We start from the raw sequence: 14,315 nt of genomic DNA, 5'->3' as shown, positions 1-14,315 counted from the left end.
CCACGAGCAGCGACACGTAGAAGGGCAGGATGGCCAGGATGTCGATGATATTGAGCGGCGTCCGTAGGAAGGCGCACTTGTTCTCGGCCTGCAGCGAGCGCAGCAGGAACTCCAAGGAGAACCAGGCCACGCACACCGTCTCCATCACGAAGAGGTTGTGGCATTTGCGGGAGCACTCGCCCTGGGGAGGAGAGGGACACGTGTTGGGGCAGAGAGGTTCCCCATGATGGAGGGATGTCAAACCCAGCTGCCCTGACTCCTGACCCCAACCCATGCAAGTGTGCTACTGCAGGAGGGCCAGGGGTAGCCACAAAAATGCCCAATTCCTGTAAAAAAATATTTAATGGAAGCCCTGGCCGGTGTGGATCAGTGGTTAGAGTGCACCACGGGCCAGCCCGCACCCCCACGAAGGGTCATGGGTTCAATTCCTGGTCAAGGGCAGGCACCTGGGTTTCAGGTTCCATCCTGCCCAGGTCTGGGAAGCAACCAATTGATGTATCTCTCTCACATTGATGTTTCTCTCCCTCCCTCCGTCCACTCTCTCTAAACATCAATGGAACAAATATCTTCGGGTGAGGATTACCAACAAAAAAAGTTAATTGGATATTGGCTTCCCACAGGAGCTCAGCTGACCTGATCCCCAGCAAAACTGGTAAAGATCATTTAAAAACAAACAAACAGCCATTTAAAGACTCTGGAAACAGTCCTAAGGGCAAGAAGGAAATGCAACATCTATTTAAGAAAATCTGAAAATCTGTGAAGGAAGGAAAGAGTTTGCTATTCGAACCAAGACCCCTTGCCCCCTACCCCTGGGAGGAGACTCCACTCCAGAGACTGCAGCCAAGGGTTCTGGGCTCCAGCTTGGGGGGAGGAGAGAGGTTCAGCTGCTCAGCCTGCCACCTGGGCGAGCCCCAGGCCAGTGGGGTGGAGAAGAGGGGCTCAGCTGACACCATGTGCTCTGTGCTCTGAGTCCCCGGCCCACCTCACCCCGGAGGTGAGACCACCAGGGGCCAGGCCGGGGCCACTTGGCCTCCCTGTGCCTTGCAGTGCCCCCCCACCTGGCTCATGACCCTCTGGGCACTGAGGACAGACCCTCATGCCCGTCCAGCTTCCCGAGCCCTCAGTGGTGGGGGCCAGCAGTGGTGACCTTCCACCACGCAGAGACAGCAACTTGAGGACCCACCTGACGCCTTAAAATTTAAGGCTTAAATGGAGAACAGGTTGGGGGTCAGCAGTCAGTTTTTCAATACCTTGGTACTCAAGGGCACAGAGGTGGTGGGACCCCACACGGCTGCTCCCCAAGTCCTGTCTTGAATCTTTAGGGCCAGGCACTGATGTATCACACTGTCTGCAAGGAACTGGGCAAATTGGGCTCCCAAAAACCTTCCTCCGACTGGCACTCACTATTGGGTGATTTGTGTATTGAGCAGAGCCCGGCCTTCCCATTAATGAGCTGTCAGAACCCAATACCTTGGCCTCTACGTTAATCATTGTCCCTGTGGTGTGCCTGGAAACCCTGGCCACGGACTTGCTTCCGTGGCCTCCAGACACGAGGGTGGGCCGCAGAGAGTCCCACAGCTTCTGTCTCCCAGCTCATCATTCTAGACCCCTCTGGGCTGGCACAGGGCTGGGAGCCTCGTGGGGTGGTGTGGAGTCTCCTGCTCCACACCCTGGCATCATCCCTAAATAAGAACCCCTTCTGCACCCCTCCTGAGTTCAGCCGGTGAGCAGGGCTCAGAGGCAGGGTCTCCGTTCCCCTGGCCATGGGGAGGGGCATCTCCCCTAGACCTACACCAGGCTCACTGAGCTCACAGCCATGTGAGACCTGTTGCAGCTTGTTGCTTCTAGGTTTGGGGTGGGTTTTGTTCCAGCAATTTTTGGTGCTTGCTCATCCCCTGAGGGTGGTAAAGTTTTATCCGCTATTTAGGGCTGGTCACTCCATGCTGCCTGGGCCAGTGGGAAGGCTTTTGAGTCCAGCCCTGAGCCTCATGGGGCAGCAGGGCAAGGGGTGGGGGGCTCTGAGTTTGACCCGGGGTGAAACACTCCTTGGGGGGCTCTGGCTTTGTCACCCCTCTGTGTCAAGTTGGGTGTAAGCTCAGAGAGGTTGAAGGGCATTCCTGATTACCATGGTTTGGGGCACTGGTGAGAGCAGGGGGGCTTTCTGCTGGATCTGGGCCAGTAACTGGATTTGGGGAAAACCTGGATCCACAAGTTTTCAGTCAAGAGACCGCAGGGCCCGTGGGGACTGGGACAGACCTGGTTAGAAACCCACTCTCCGCCCTGGGGAAGGGCTTAGGAGGGAAGCCGCCATCCTCAGCGACAGTGGGTGACGGGGAGGAGGGTGGATGGAGTCAGCCTCGACACCAGGTCAGAGCAGTGACATATCTCTGCCGGGACGCCACCTGATCAGGAGCCTGAGGACCTCAAGGAACCTGTGGTGGTCTTGTGATCGGCAGCCCCAGACACAACCCATACAACACCCCTTGCTGGGCTGACTGTGGGCCCGGCCCCAAATCTCAGCACAGCTGCCCAGCTAGGTTCTGTGTGAGCCCCCTTTGGGGGTTTCGACCACTGAGTTTGGGGAGAGGAGGGCACAGACCCTGGGCCATGCAGGAGGAGAGACCCCAGTGCCAACCTGCAGCCAGACCCATCCTGGTGGATTCGGGAGAAGGCAGGCCTGTGGATTCCCTGGTACCCCCTCCTCCAGCCGTTTCCTTAAGGACCAGCTGTGCAGGTTAATTGGAGGGAGCTATTTCTGCACATTTTAACCCAGAAAACAGACCCCGATTTATCATACTTTGACACATCTGGCCTATTTGGCCCAAATCAGGTCAGACATAAACCTCCCTTCAGCTGGCTCACCGGGTTTGAAGCCCCCACCCCCTATTTATTCGCCTGGCTTTTGCTTGTGTTTCACAGACATTCGGGGCTTTGGTGAATCAGGCCTCAGCAGGTGCTGACGTGAGTTTATCATGGGTTTGAGCACCAGGTGCAGCTGCCCCAACACCCTGGTGGCCCTGCCCTCCCCTGTCCAGCTGGGCGCCTTCTAAACTCCTTCTGCTCAGCCAGCTCAGCACTGTTTCTGCTCCCGGACCACTCTGCTCCCATCCGACCAACCACGGGGGTGGACAGGGCGACCTGCTGACTGCTGCCGGGCCGGCCACTGTTTGGAGAGGACACAGACTCCAGCAGATGCTTCTGGAGGGAAAGAACGTGGGGCCTTGTGGGCCGTGGCAGGACCTCATGTCCATTCTTTCAGTGGTGGGGCCTGTCCACCCTTCAGGTCCCCATGGTGTTCCTCTGAGAACAGGTGTGTGCTCATGCCAGCATGAACTCGGGGAACACCCCCCTCCCATCCTCACCAGCTTTCCTGGCAGGGCCTCTGGTCCCCATGCACTGACACAGCCTTCCCTACAGGCACCAGCTCCCACGCTGTGAGCACCACCACCACCCTCATCCCGCCTGAACCCTGGCTCCCAGACCTGCTCCCCAGGCTCCCCCGAGCTCCCCCAGCCAACACTGTGTCCCCAGGGGACTGGGCCCTGGCCTGTGGTGAACAGCTGGTCCAAGAGGCAAACTTCCCTGTTGGTGAAAGGCCACAAGACACTGCGCCCTCACAAGTGACCGCCCTGGACCTGGGTGCCCACCTGCAGAGTCTGCACAAGTATCCCCAGACTCAGCCCCTGCGTTTGGGTCCCAGCTCCTTTCCTTATAATTTGTTTTCTTTCCAGGATTGGAACTGGGCCTCTTCCAATTACTTGTGGCTCAAGAACCAAAAGTCAGCTGCCCCCAAGGAAGCAGCTCACTGAATGTGAGAAGTCTGAGCTCATTACAGACACACTTACGAGGCCGTGGGAGGGTGGCTGCCCAACAGTGTCCCTAACCCTTATGTGGATGGCGTCGTCCACTATTACAAAACCCAACCAAACAGCACAACGGCTCGGAATGTTCTCCATGCCCAACGGGGCAGGTGGGCTGGATGAGCGCCAGGAGACCCTGGAGGGCACCGTCCACGCCAGGCAGAGGCGGCCCGGGGGACGGACCAGGCTGGTTCCAACACCAAGGATGGTGACAGCTGGTCCAAGCCAACTTTTGGAAAGTGTTTTTGAAACTGTTGTTGGAAGGCATGGCCTCCCGCATGGTATTCACTTGGCACTGTCCCTGTTTTTATTTTCTAGTGAAAATGAACGGAAGCTCAGGGCCAAGTCTTTTCAGTAACAGAGGCTGTGGGGCGGTCACGGCTGACTCTTGGGAGAGGCCTGGCCCCGGCATGCGTCCATCCCCGGCTTTGTTCTCATTTCAGAGCATCAAAAATTCAGTGGCGTGAGCCCTGCCAAGGACAATGCTGATTCTATTAAGCCAGGAGATGGAGGGAGGCCAGTGGGGGTCCTCTCTGTAAGCCAACCGGCGAGGCACCAGCTGAGCTCCCTGGAGCTGCAGCCTGGTCCGAGGTTCTGGCTCAGAGTTTCATCAAGGACCCCAAGTTTCACAAGCTCCCCTCTTCATCTAATGCAGCGGTTCTCAACCTGTGGGTCGCGACCCCTTTGGCGGCCGAACGACCCTTTCACAGGGGTCGCCTAAGACCATCCTGCATATCAGATATTTACATTATGATTCATAACAGTAGCAACATTTAGTTATGAAGTAGCAACGAAAATAATTTTATGGTTGGGTCACAACATGAGGAGCTGTATTTAAAGGGCCAGACGGTTGAGAACCACTGATCTAATGCGTAATTAATCCCCACGCTGTTCACATCCTTTTACTGCCTCTGTATTTTCTGGACATTGTCTCCATCAATCCATCAGAAATGTGTAGCCAGCAAAATGGACCAGCAGGGCGACTGTGCACTAGACATGGTGCAGATAAATCCTACAGGCAGCACCTACTCCTATGGATCTGTTTACCCTTCATGACTGTGTGCTGCTCTGTGTTTAGCCCCCATTAATACCCAGAAGAAAGCACTTAATTCACTTCACTAACTACGAACTTATAATAACTTGACTTTGAACTGAATTGAATTTATTTTTTCTAATTATCTATGGGAAAGGCTCCTGTAGTGCAAACATAGAAATAGGAATATTCAATGGACGTTAGAGAACAGATTGTTTAAAAATAGCACCAGTCACTTGCACAGCAGTGAGGAATGTGCTCTTTCAGTCACCTGTGCTGAAGCAGGCTGTCAATCGCTCTCCTGTCACCACCCTGGGTTCTGTGCTGTCTCCGGAAAGAAGTAAATACAAGTGCCTTACAGAGTGTCCCACACTCTCCCACAGCTGACCCGGCTGGTCTTCCATCCGCCCTGTGAGCTCACTCCTGGGGGAGACGTCCTGGACTGGGCACAAGAGGGAACTGGGACCACCAGCCCCATGGGATTTGGGCCCTGAGAAGTGGCTGAGCTGGCCTGATGCTCACGGCTGCAAACCCATCCTACTGGGCCGTCCATTCCTGCAGGAGTGACCGACTCTAGCTGCTACAGACACAGGTGCACACGATGATTACAGGTGGCAGCGCCCCCGTGAATGCACGAAGAGGGCATCCATCTCAGGAGAGAAGGGCTCCAAACCACGGAGTTGATTCTGAGCCGCAGAGAATGGCACATTGGCAGCCGCTGCTCTCCATTCAGTTCCTTCACTTCGGCCGCATTTCTGTGGGAAAGCGCGGTGCTGCCTCCAGTCCTCAAGACTGTCCGCCAGCGCATGCGCACTGCTCCCCGCAACCGGCGAGGCACCAGCTGAGCTCCCTGGAGCTGCAGCCTGGTCCGAGGTTCTGGCTCAGAGTTTCATCAAGGACCCCAAGTTTCACAAGCTCCCCTCTTCCCTGGATGTTCCCAGGCAGCCTGAGTCCCACCTGCCCCACAGGGCGGAGCGTTTGCTTTTCGGGGGTTTCTGTCGTGGCTTCTCCAGAGACGCCCAGGGTTGGGGGGGTCTTCTGCTCGGTGCCCAGCCAGGAATTCAGTAACTGCCACACTCAGGCTCCCCTCTGCACGGCAAGGGTGGGCGCTTCCCCAGCCCCATGACCACAGCATGAAACCACCAGGGTGCCCACCGACTGGACACCCAGGCTTTCCGACTGGGTTCTGCAGGAAGTGATTTTTTTCCAGGCAAGAGAGACTTCCCCTCCACCGCACTGTGCATTGGGCAGCCAGAGGCAGAGGGCACTCCACCAATCAGTGCCCACGGGCCCACAAGACGAGCCAAGGTTTTCTGTAGGACTCTGTGTGGCCAGCTCTGAATGGATGTCCTCAGGGCAAGTTCCTGAGCAAATCCAGTCCTGCAAAGCCCGGCAGGTGGCCGTGGGCACAGCAGGCTTGCTGGCTGCCCCCTCCATGTTCCCCTGGGAAGAATTCCGTTCCAGGACCCTCTCCAGGAGCTCTGCCTCGCCGGTCCAGGCTGTGCACTTACATTCGTCATTGGTGTCATCACGAATCTCACCGTATGGAGGACAACGGGTATAGCGGCTGAGTGTCCGGGCGGTGACAAAACGGGACCCACACTGGCTGACACCTGCAAACCCACCAGCCATGCATGGGAGGCTCACGAAATCCCTGCTGGGCCCTCGGATCTTGTTTGCTCTTGCATTCTTTACTGGAGCGGAGATATGCCACAGTAATTTTCAGGCCTGGAAATTTTATTTTTTCTTCTGTCAGCATCCACCCTGGGCTCTGTGCCCTGATGCTGCCTCTGGGACAATACGCCCCCTCCACAGACCCGTCCCGAGACCAGAAGCTGCCTGCAACTTGGCCTGTCCCAAATGTCTGCTCCGTTTCCAGCAGCTGCTCAGGAACCACCTCAGAAGTGAGGACTGGCTATCCTGTCCCAGGTCCACCGCCCTGGCTCAGGTCCATGCAGAGCCCTGGGACACGGCTGGCGCCATGAGTCACAGCAAGTGGTGCATGTTGTGGCCTCCTGTTCTTGACGACCAGAATCTCACGTCGGTGACCTCCAAGCACTAACCGAGTGCCGGACACTGAGCGCAGTGCCTGTGCGTCTGGGCACCCCTGGAGCCTGCCTGCACCTCCTCGTTCTGTTTTCTCAGGGGGATGCCCGAATGCAGAGCATCATCCAGACAATGGAATAGCCGTGACCTGGACTGAGAGCAGGCCAGAGGCGGAGCTTCCCTCGATGCTGTGACCACGAGCAATTTCCAGTTGGGAGGCTTTTAAAAACTGTTTTAATCCCGTTTTCGGTAATTTCCCTAAAGGTGTTCAACTCCCGAGCACCTGGTCTGAAGGGGCCCTCATCTGGCTGAGTGGGCGCAGGGCTCCTGTCAGACCCATGTTATCAGAGACTCCGCTTTCACCTTCGCCCCCACACTGTTCTGCTCCATTTGGGTCCCCGGCAGGGCCAGGGTGGGCAGGCGCTCCGGGAGCTTCCTGAAGGGGTGGGACTGGTTCCCTGTGCCCTCCAGGTGGCTGGTGAGGAAAAGCAGGACTCAGGCCTGCTGGGCACACCGGCTCAGTCAGGGAGGCAGCAGGGAGGGCCCGTGGAGCCCAGGCCGAGCCTTCCCAGATGCTCTGCTCTGCAGTGGCCTCTGCTCTGCGGGCAGCTGTGCCTTCATCCAGAGGCCAGAGGGGTGTTGGGAGCTGCCTGCAGCCCAAGGATCCCAAGGCCCCAGGAGGGAGGGTGAGGGCGTGACCCTGCTGCTCTGAGAGTCGCCAAGACTTGGGAGCAGCCAAGATGTCCCTCAGCAGGGGAATGGCCTGCCCAGACAATGGAATATTGTTCAGCAATAAAAAGAAATGGGCTGTCGAGCCATGAAAAGACCCAGAGGAACGCAAAATGCACATGACTAAGTGAAAGAAGTCAATCTGAAAAGGCTTCATATTGTATTATGAGTGCAACTACCTTCTGGAAAAGGCAAAGCGATGGAGACAGTAAACAGATCAGTGTTTGCCAGGGGTTAGGGGGAGGAGGGATGAACAGGTGAGCACAGGGGATGTGTAGGGCAGTGAAGCTACTCTGTGTGACACTGTGATGGTGGATACATGACTTGATACATTTGTCCACACCCACAGGTTGTACTCCAGAAGTGACCCTAAAATAAACCATGGACTGTAGGCGACAAGGTTTTCTCTGTGTCGATCCATCAGAGTAACAAATTTCCCACATGGTGTGAGACAAGGATAATAGGGAGGCTGTGCAGTGGGGATAGGGGAATGTGGGAAACCTTAATACCTTTTTCTCAATTCTGCTGTGACCCTAAAACTGCTCTAAAAAATAAAGTCTTAGAAAACAGGGGGGAGGAGGGGGGAATCCTAAAGCTTCTATTCTAGGCATTGGAGCATAGGTCTTTTATTTTTCAGATAAGCACAAATCCAAAACTCAAATCCTTTCTTTTTTTGATGCCAAATTTGTGCAGAAAGTAGAGGGGAAAAATGTTCTGAGCTTCATGTTTATCCCTTGGCACATGCGGCTGTTTTCAGCTCCTCTAAGAGTCCACAGTGGGGTCTCCATGAAAACAAGCAGCGGTTGCTCAGCTCAGACGTGGGCGCTGATGGCCGTCTGGGGCCTTGGACGACGATTCTGGGCAGCGTGGCAGGGGCACAGGCACCAAGGACGGGGCTGATGCCTCGGAGGCCATGGGCACCCCTGCCAGGTGCTTGCCTCCCCTCTCTCAGCAGCAGAAGAGAAAGGCGAAGCGAAAGGACCTGAGCCCAGGCAGGTCTGGCTCCCGACAAGGTCCAGCCGTGGCTTGATATTGCCACTGGGTTTTGCTGGCTCCTGGTGCAGAACGTTGCCAACAGGACACTCCAGGACTGGCAGCTTACCCAGCACATATTTAGTTCTCTTGGTTCCGGAAGTCCAAGATCCCAGGGCCCGCAGATTCTGGGGCTGGTGAGGCTGCTTCCTGGGTCATAGACATTGTCTGTTGTGTGTCCTTCTGTGGCAGGAGGGGAGCAAGCTCTCTGGGGGCCCTTTAATGAGACTTACAATCCCAGTCATGGGGGCTCCAACCTCATGACCAAATCACCTTCCAAAGGCCCCACCTCCTAATACTATCTGGGAGGGGGGTTAGGTTTCAGTGTACACATGGGGGCAACGTAACATTCAGTCCACTCTGCCTGCTCTTTCCCAAGAAATCGGCTCCTGATGCAGAAGCCCCTGCTCACCCAGGGCTCAGCCCACATCTCTGTTTTACGGGCCTGCGTTAGGGCAGGTGACAGGCTTCATGCCACTGCTCTCAGGAGGCCCTTCCCTTCAGAGGGTGCCTCACAGATCCCCAAATGCCATCTGTTCTCTCAGGGCCTGGGCTTGAGGGGTGTGTTAGTGAACAGGACTTCCCACCCAAACCACAGACACATGGACCAGGAGATAGCGAGGGCCATGGTGAATTTCATGTGTCAACCTGACTGGGCCATGGGTGCCCAGACATTGGTCAGACACGATCTGGGTCTGTTTGGGAGGGTGCCTCTGAGTGAGGTTAATGTTTGAGTTGCTGGGCTCCAAGTAAGCCAATCGTCCTGCTGGTATGGGTGGGCCTCGTCCAATCAGTCGAAGGACTGAACAGAAGAGAAAGGCTGACCTCCCTCGCGTGTGGGCCTCCAGCCCCAGGGCTGGACTGGGACATCTTCTTTGGGTCTTCCTCGGTCTCTAGCCTGCCAACCCCGGGTCTCAGGTGTTCTCAGCCTCCCTCCTGGTGCAAGCCAACACTTTATAAATTGTTTCGCATACTCACAATGTAAACCCTCTTTTGCCCACCCTGTATACATCTGTCCTGTTGGTTCTGTTTTCTGAGAACCTACTACAGCTCAGAGACAGCAAAGCTCTCCCCCAGGAGGAGGCTGGCAAGGCTCGATGTGTGCCCACAGGCAGCAGAAACTTTGTCACCAGCTTCCCATGCTGCTGCCAAATGTTCTCAGTGAATTCAATCTCTGAAATCCCAGTCGTGAAATCTATAACTAATTATGCAGGCCTTGATTTAATCACATGGGTTTAAAGGAAGAAAATCGACTCACAGAGCCAGACATCAGCTGCAGTGAAAAGGGCTTGATAGCTTCCGAGCAGAACAGCCCCACCCTCGGACCCTGGCGTGCAGGGACGGTCTCCCGAAGGCTGGAGCACACAGCCTGCCCGGCCACCCACCAGACCCCGGTCTCAGCACCAGAGCTCAGCACGGTCTCCAAGCAGCACCCCGGCCACCACCCACAGCAGAATCCCCGAGCTGTCTACTGGGACACCAGTGTCTGTCCACACCCTCCGCCGTTGGGAGGCCTCTCCTCTAGGTCATGTGACAACACCCACAACCGCCTACCCCTGGGCCTGGCCTTGACCTCTCCTGGCATTGGAGAGAACGCTAGACCCAATGACTGTGCCACTGTCAACAATTTCACCCCAGACACACATTCTCAGGGGAATCAATACTCGCTTTCAGGCTATTCCACAGTAGGTGGGGTGCTCTGGTCACACATGCATGCTCACCTGGTGCCCATCAAGGTGCCCAGGCCCTAAGCACAGCGTGTCAGCCCTGGCCGTGTGTCAGGCAGAGAAGCGCAGGCTGCAGATCCACTGGAGACGCCACAGAGGCAGCGGGAAGTAGGGGTCTGCCCTCTGGCTTGGGGCTTCCTCAGTGACGGGGGCTGGGAGGTTTGGATCAGCCCTGCCTCGCTGTCCACGAGCCCGAGGAGCCCTTCCCACTGAGCCTGGTCTCTGCTCAGTGACAGGGTGACGGGCACCACCTCCAGCTCTGACCCCAGGGCCTCCAAGCACGTGGCATCGAAACAGCGACTTGTCTGCCGGCTCTAGCCTTGGAGTGAGCGGCAGAACGTCTCCGGGTATCACTACTGTGACGGTTTCTCCTGAGAACAAAGCAAGGCTCCCGCTGCGAGGGTTTTGTTGTCAGAAGGTACATTTTTGGGTCAGAAGACCTAGGAGAACTTCCAGTGGATGTTTAGGGTTTTGGTATTTCTACCCCAAGGCCGGGGTCTGGGAACCCCCAAGTTTTCCTTCCTCAGAGCTATGAACATGGCATGGATGGTCCGGCTGAGGACTGGCGCTGAGGAGGGAGCCCCGCACACGGCGCTGTGAGGTGAAGACCTTCTCGGATGGGGCAAGGTGGGTCCTGGGCACATGCCTTCCTGGTCCCGCAGGTGGAGGCCACGGCCCGGAGGGTGACATGCAGCTGGGGGGACATGGGTGTGGTGGGGACGGGGCTGGCGGCCTGCTCCCCTCTCTCTGGGCTGGGGGTGCCCCGAGGAAGCACATTTAATTTTGTTGAAGATGCTTTGTTCTTAGTTCTGGGAGCTGTTGGTGACACATGGTGAATGTTTTGCCCAAAGATAATTTAGGATTGAGTGTTCCACAAGTTTTCTGGGCACTGTTCCCGTGCCTTCCCGTTATAGTCGGGCACATAACAGGTCTTCGCTCCTTAGACACTTCACCTTATTTCCAAGGGAAGCCACAGTTCTTTCCAGAGACTCCGCAACGGCCAACTCTGGTGTCACAGCACTGAGTCTCCGCTCTAGGTTGCCACGCCCTCAGAGTCCCCCAAACAGGAGGTGGGACTCCGTGAGGAAGAAGGAACATCTCACGTCTGCTTAGTGTGAGATCATGAGCACAGCACAGGGCGTGTGGGCACGGGGGCGTCCCGGGGGCTGTCAGGGCGGCAGGTGCTCACTGTGACCAACAGTGTCGTGTGGGCAGGGCTGCTGACCCAGATGGGGGCCTGGAGGACAAGCAGCAGAAACCGAGCCTTTACATGTCATCATGTAAGCTGTGAGCAGCTCTATAAGCCAGGAAGACACCCATGTCCTGCCCCGTGACCGTGGCTGTCACCTCCTGTGGCAGGAGGGCCGTGCAGGTGGAATGAAGGTAAGGACCCTGAGCTGCGGAGTCCTGGCTACAGGGGGCCCAGTGCGGTCACAGGTCCTCCGGTGAGGGAGGCCGGAGGGTCGGAGGTGGTGATGGAGAAGGACCAGAGTGATGGCTCTGAGGATGGAGGAGGGGCATGGGGACAAGCTGAAAGGGCGTGAGGGATTCTCCCTGGAGCCTCCATAGGAACCAGCCCACCAACTCCTGCACCTCAGCTCCCCCAGACCCCAAAACTCATCCTGTCTGACTGTGCAGAGCCAGGCGTTAAGAGGGATGCCCTAGCACCAGGTCTGGAGCCTTCTGTGGAGGCCGGGCCCCCTCAGGGTGGGAGGGGCTCTTCCTAGAAGTCCCTCAGTCCCACCCAGAGCGGGTGAAGTGGTGCCTGTGATTGGTTATGCGTGCTGCTCTCCAGGACGAGGCCCAGAGCACGTCATGTTCTTCTTGCTGCCTCCATCTCCCAGTCACGCTGGCAGCAGCACTTTCACACAACAGCCACTCATGCCAGAATAATGGACGCGCAGACCTCCCAAGGGTTGTGCCCCAGCCGTACCCATGTTAACAGCACCATAGTCACAACAGCCAAGAGGAGGAAGCAACCCAGTGTCCACTGGTGGAAAGGTGGATAAGCCCAATGTGGTCCATTTGCACAGTGGGATGCTGCCCAGCCTTAGAAAGGAAGGAGATTCAGACACATGCTATATGGATGAACCTGGAGGATATCATGCTGAGCGAAATAAGCCAGTCACAACGGGACAAATACCATAGGATCTGCTTATGTGAGGTGCCTGGAGCAGTCAACATCACAGAGACAGAAAGTGGACAGTGGGTCCCAGGGGCTGGGGCAGGGGGCACTGGGGAGCTGTTTCATGGGGACAGATGGTGGTGGCGGCTGCACACCACTCTGAGTGTACTTAGTACCACAAAACAGCATGCTTAAATATGGTAAATTTTGTGTATATTTTATCACACTCATACACACGTTGATGAAACATAAAACGTTTCCTTCCCACGGCAGTGACAACACTTACTTCTGACTCAGCCCTTCGGATGAGCAGTGGCCCAGGTGCTTCCTAAAGTCCCCTCACAAGGTCGTGGACGGCACATGTGCTCACCAACACTGGGTTAATGCTGTTTAATCTGATGCCTGGACGGGTAAGGCAGTCCCCGGTAGTGTGAAGTGGTGCTTGGGGAAATGGGGAAGGTTAGGGGGACAGACCAGAATGGTGGGCGACTCAGATACATGTGCACACCCTGGAGGGTTCTGCATGGGGCCGGCTTGGCCTCAGTGCTGTCACTGGTTGAAGCAGGCCTATGGCCTCCTGTTCTCTGACCCTCATCTAAATGGCTCCCATCCTGCATATTATATGGCATTATTGCTACTTCGAAACCCGAAATGTAAGTGTCCTCTTGGCAGCATAATCCGATACTTGGGCCTGGTTAACACAACTGGAAACAGACAGGAATCAGACAGGCAAACAGTGAAGGATGCCAAACCAATGCCCTGACATTTACATTCAAATTTAATCTGCAGTCAGGGATGCCACAACTCGTGGTCAAGCCAGATAACAGCTAATGTTCCAGGAGGACACGGGACATCTCCCTTCAGCTCCTCACTGTCTTAATAATGAGTGGACTCCCCCGGTGAGCTCTGGCATAACCTCCCCAGCATTTGAGGCTCCCGAGATGAGCTGCCCTGCCCGATGAAGGGCTCAGTTCAGAGCAGTGCCCAGCTCCTGGCAGGTGGGAGCTGGGGACTGCGGAGGGGTTGGGGCAGGCTGATCCCAAGCCCTGCCCACCATAAGGAAATGCAGGGTCAGCTTTCAGGACAACACTCAGCAATGTCCTTCAAACCCTGGTGCGCCCTCTTCTCGTAACCCACCCACTGGGACAACACAAACCCAGGCTTCACTGCCCATGTCCTGAACATCGCAGCCTGGGTTCGCAGCGGCTGCCATTCTCACAGGACAGAAGGGGGATGGGAAGTCCACCCTATACTCAGAAATGACCCCGGGCGTCTGGACAAAGGCTTTGCCTGAGACGAGAGTCTGGCCCTGGCTCTCGAGCCCTCAAAGAGGCCACATCCTTTAGGTCCAGGTTGACGGCACATGAGCACACAACTCTCCAGACCTTAAGATACAGAACGTGCTATACCCTTGTTGACCAAGCTTCCAGGGCCTGTGGGAGAGACCAGCCCAGCCTGGCTGAATTCTTGGAGATGGCTGTAATTGGAGTGTCTGCTGTCAGCGCACGGCCTAGCAGAGATGTCAGCCTGGGAGAAGGGCTCGCCCAGGGCACATTATGAGCAGGCCAAGGTGGGCCCAGCGCTGTGGGTGCAACCACCAGCGACAGAGGGGTTTCCTAGACCCCGGTCACTCCGCAGAACTCCCTCCACCCAGCTGCCTCCAAGCCCCAGACCTCATCCCAGACCCCCGGCCTAGGCCTTGCCCCCGCTGCCCATCTTTTGCCAGAGCACCCCAGCCCGGCCCCAGCTCCCAGCCCAGCCTC

At 56.4% G+C, this 14,315-nt stretch overlaps 1 protein-coding gene across 1 annotated transcript in view; it reads right to left on the bottom strand.

The window, feature by feature from the left end:
• The window catches only part of KCNG2 (potassium channel, voltage gated modifier subfamily G, member 2), a 1,467-nt gene extending 998 nt beyond the window's left edge, over positions 1-469 (bottom strand). Inside the window, exon 1 of the mRNA XM_014535961.1 lies at positions 5-469. Within this exon, the coding sequence (XP_014391447.1) occupies positions 5-274 (270 nt within the window). The 5' untranslated portion in view covers positions 275-469. The remainder of the gene's footprint in view (positions 1-4) is intronic.
• Positions 470-14,315: the final 13,846 nt, after the last annotated feature.

Source organism: Myotis brandtii, unplaced genomic scaffold (genome assembly GCF_000412655.1).
Source record: "Myotis brandtii unplaced genomic scaffold, ASM41265v1 scaffold154, whole genome shotgun sequence".
Taxonomy (NCBI): Eukaryota; Metazoa; Chordata; class Mammalia; order Chiroptera; family Vespertilionidae; genus Myotis; species Myotis brandtii.
Note: the sequence above shows the minus strand (reverse complement) of the source record. Positions and strands in the feature narration are given on the sequence as shown.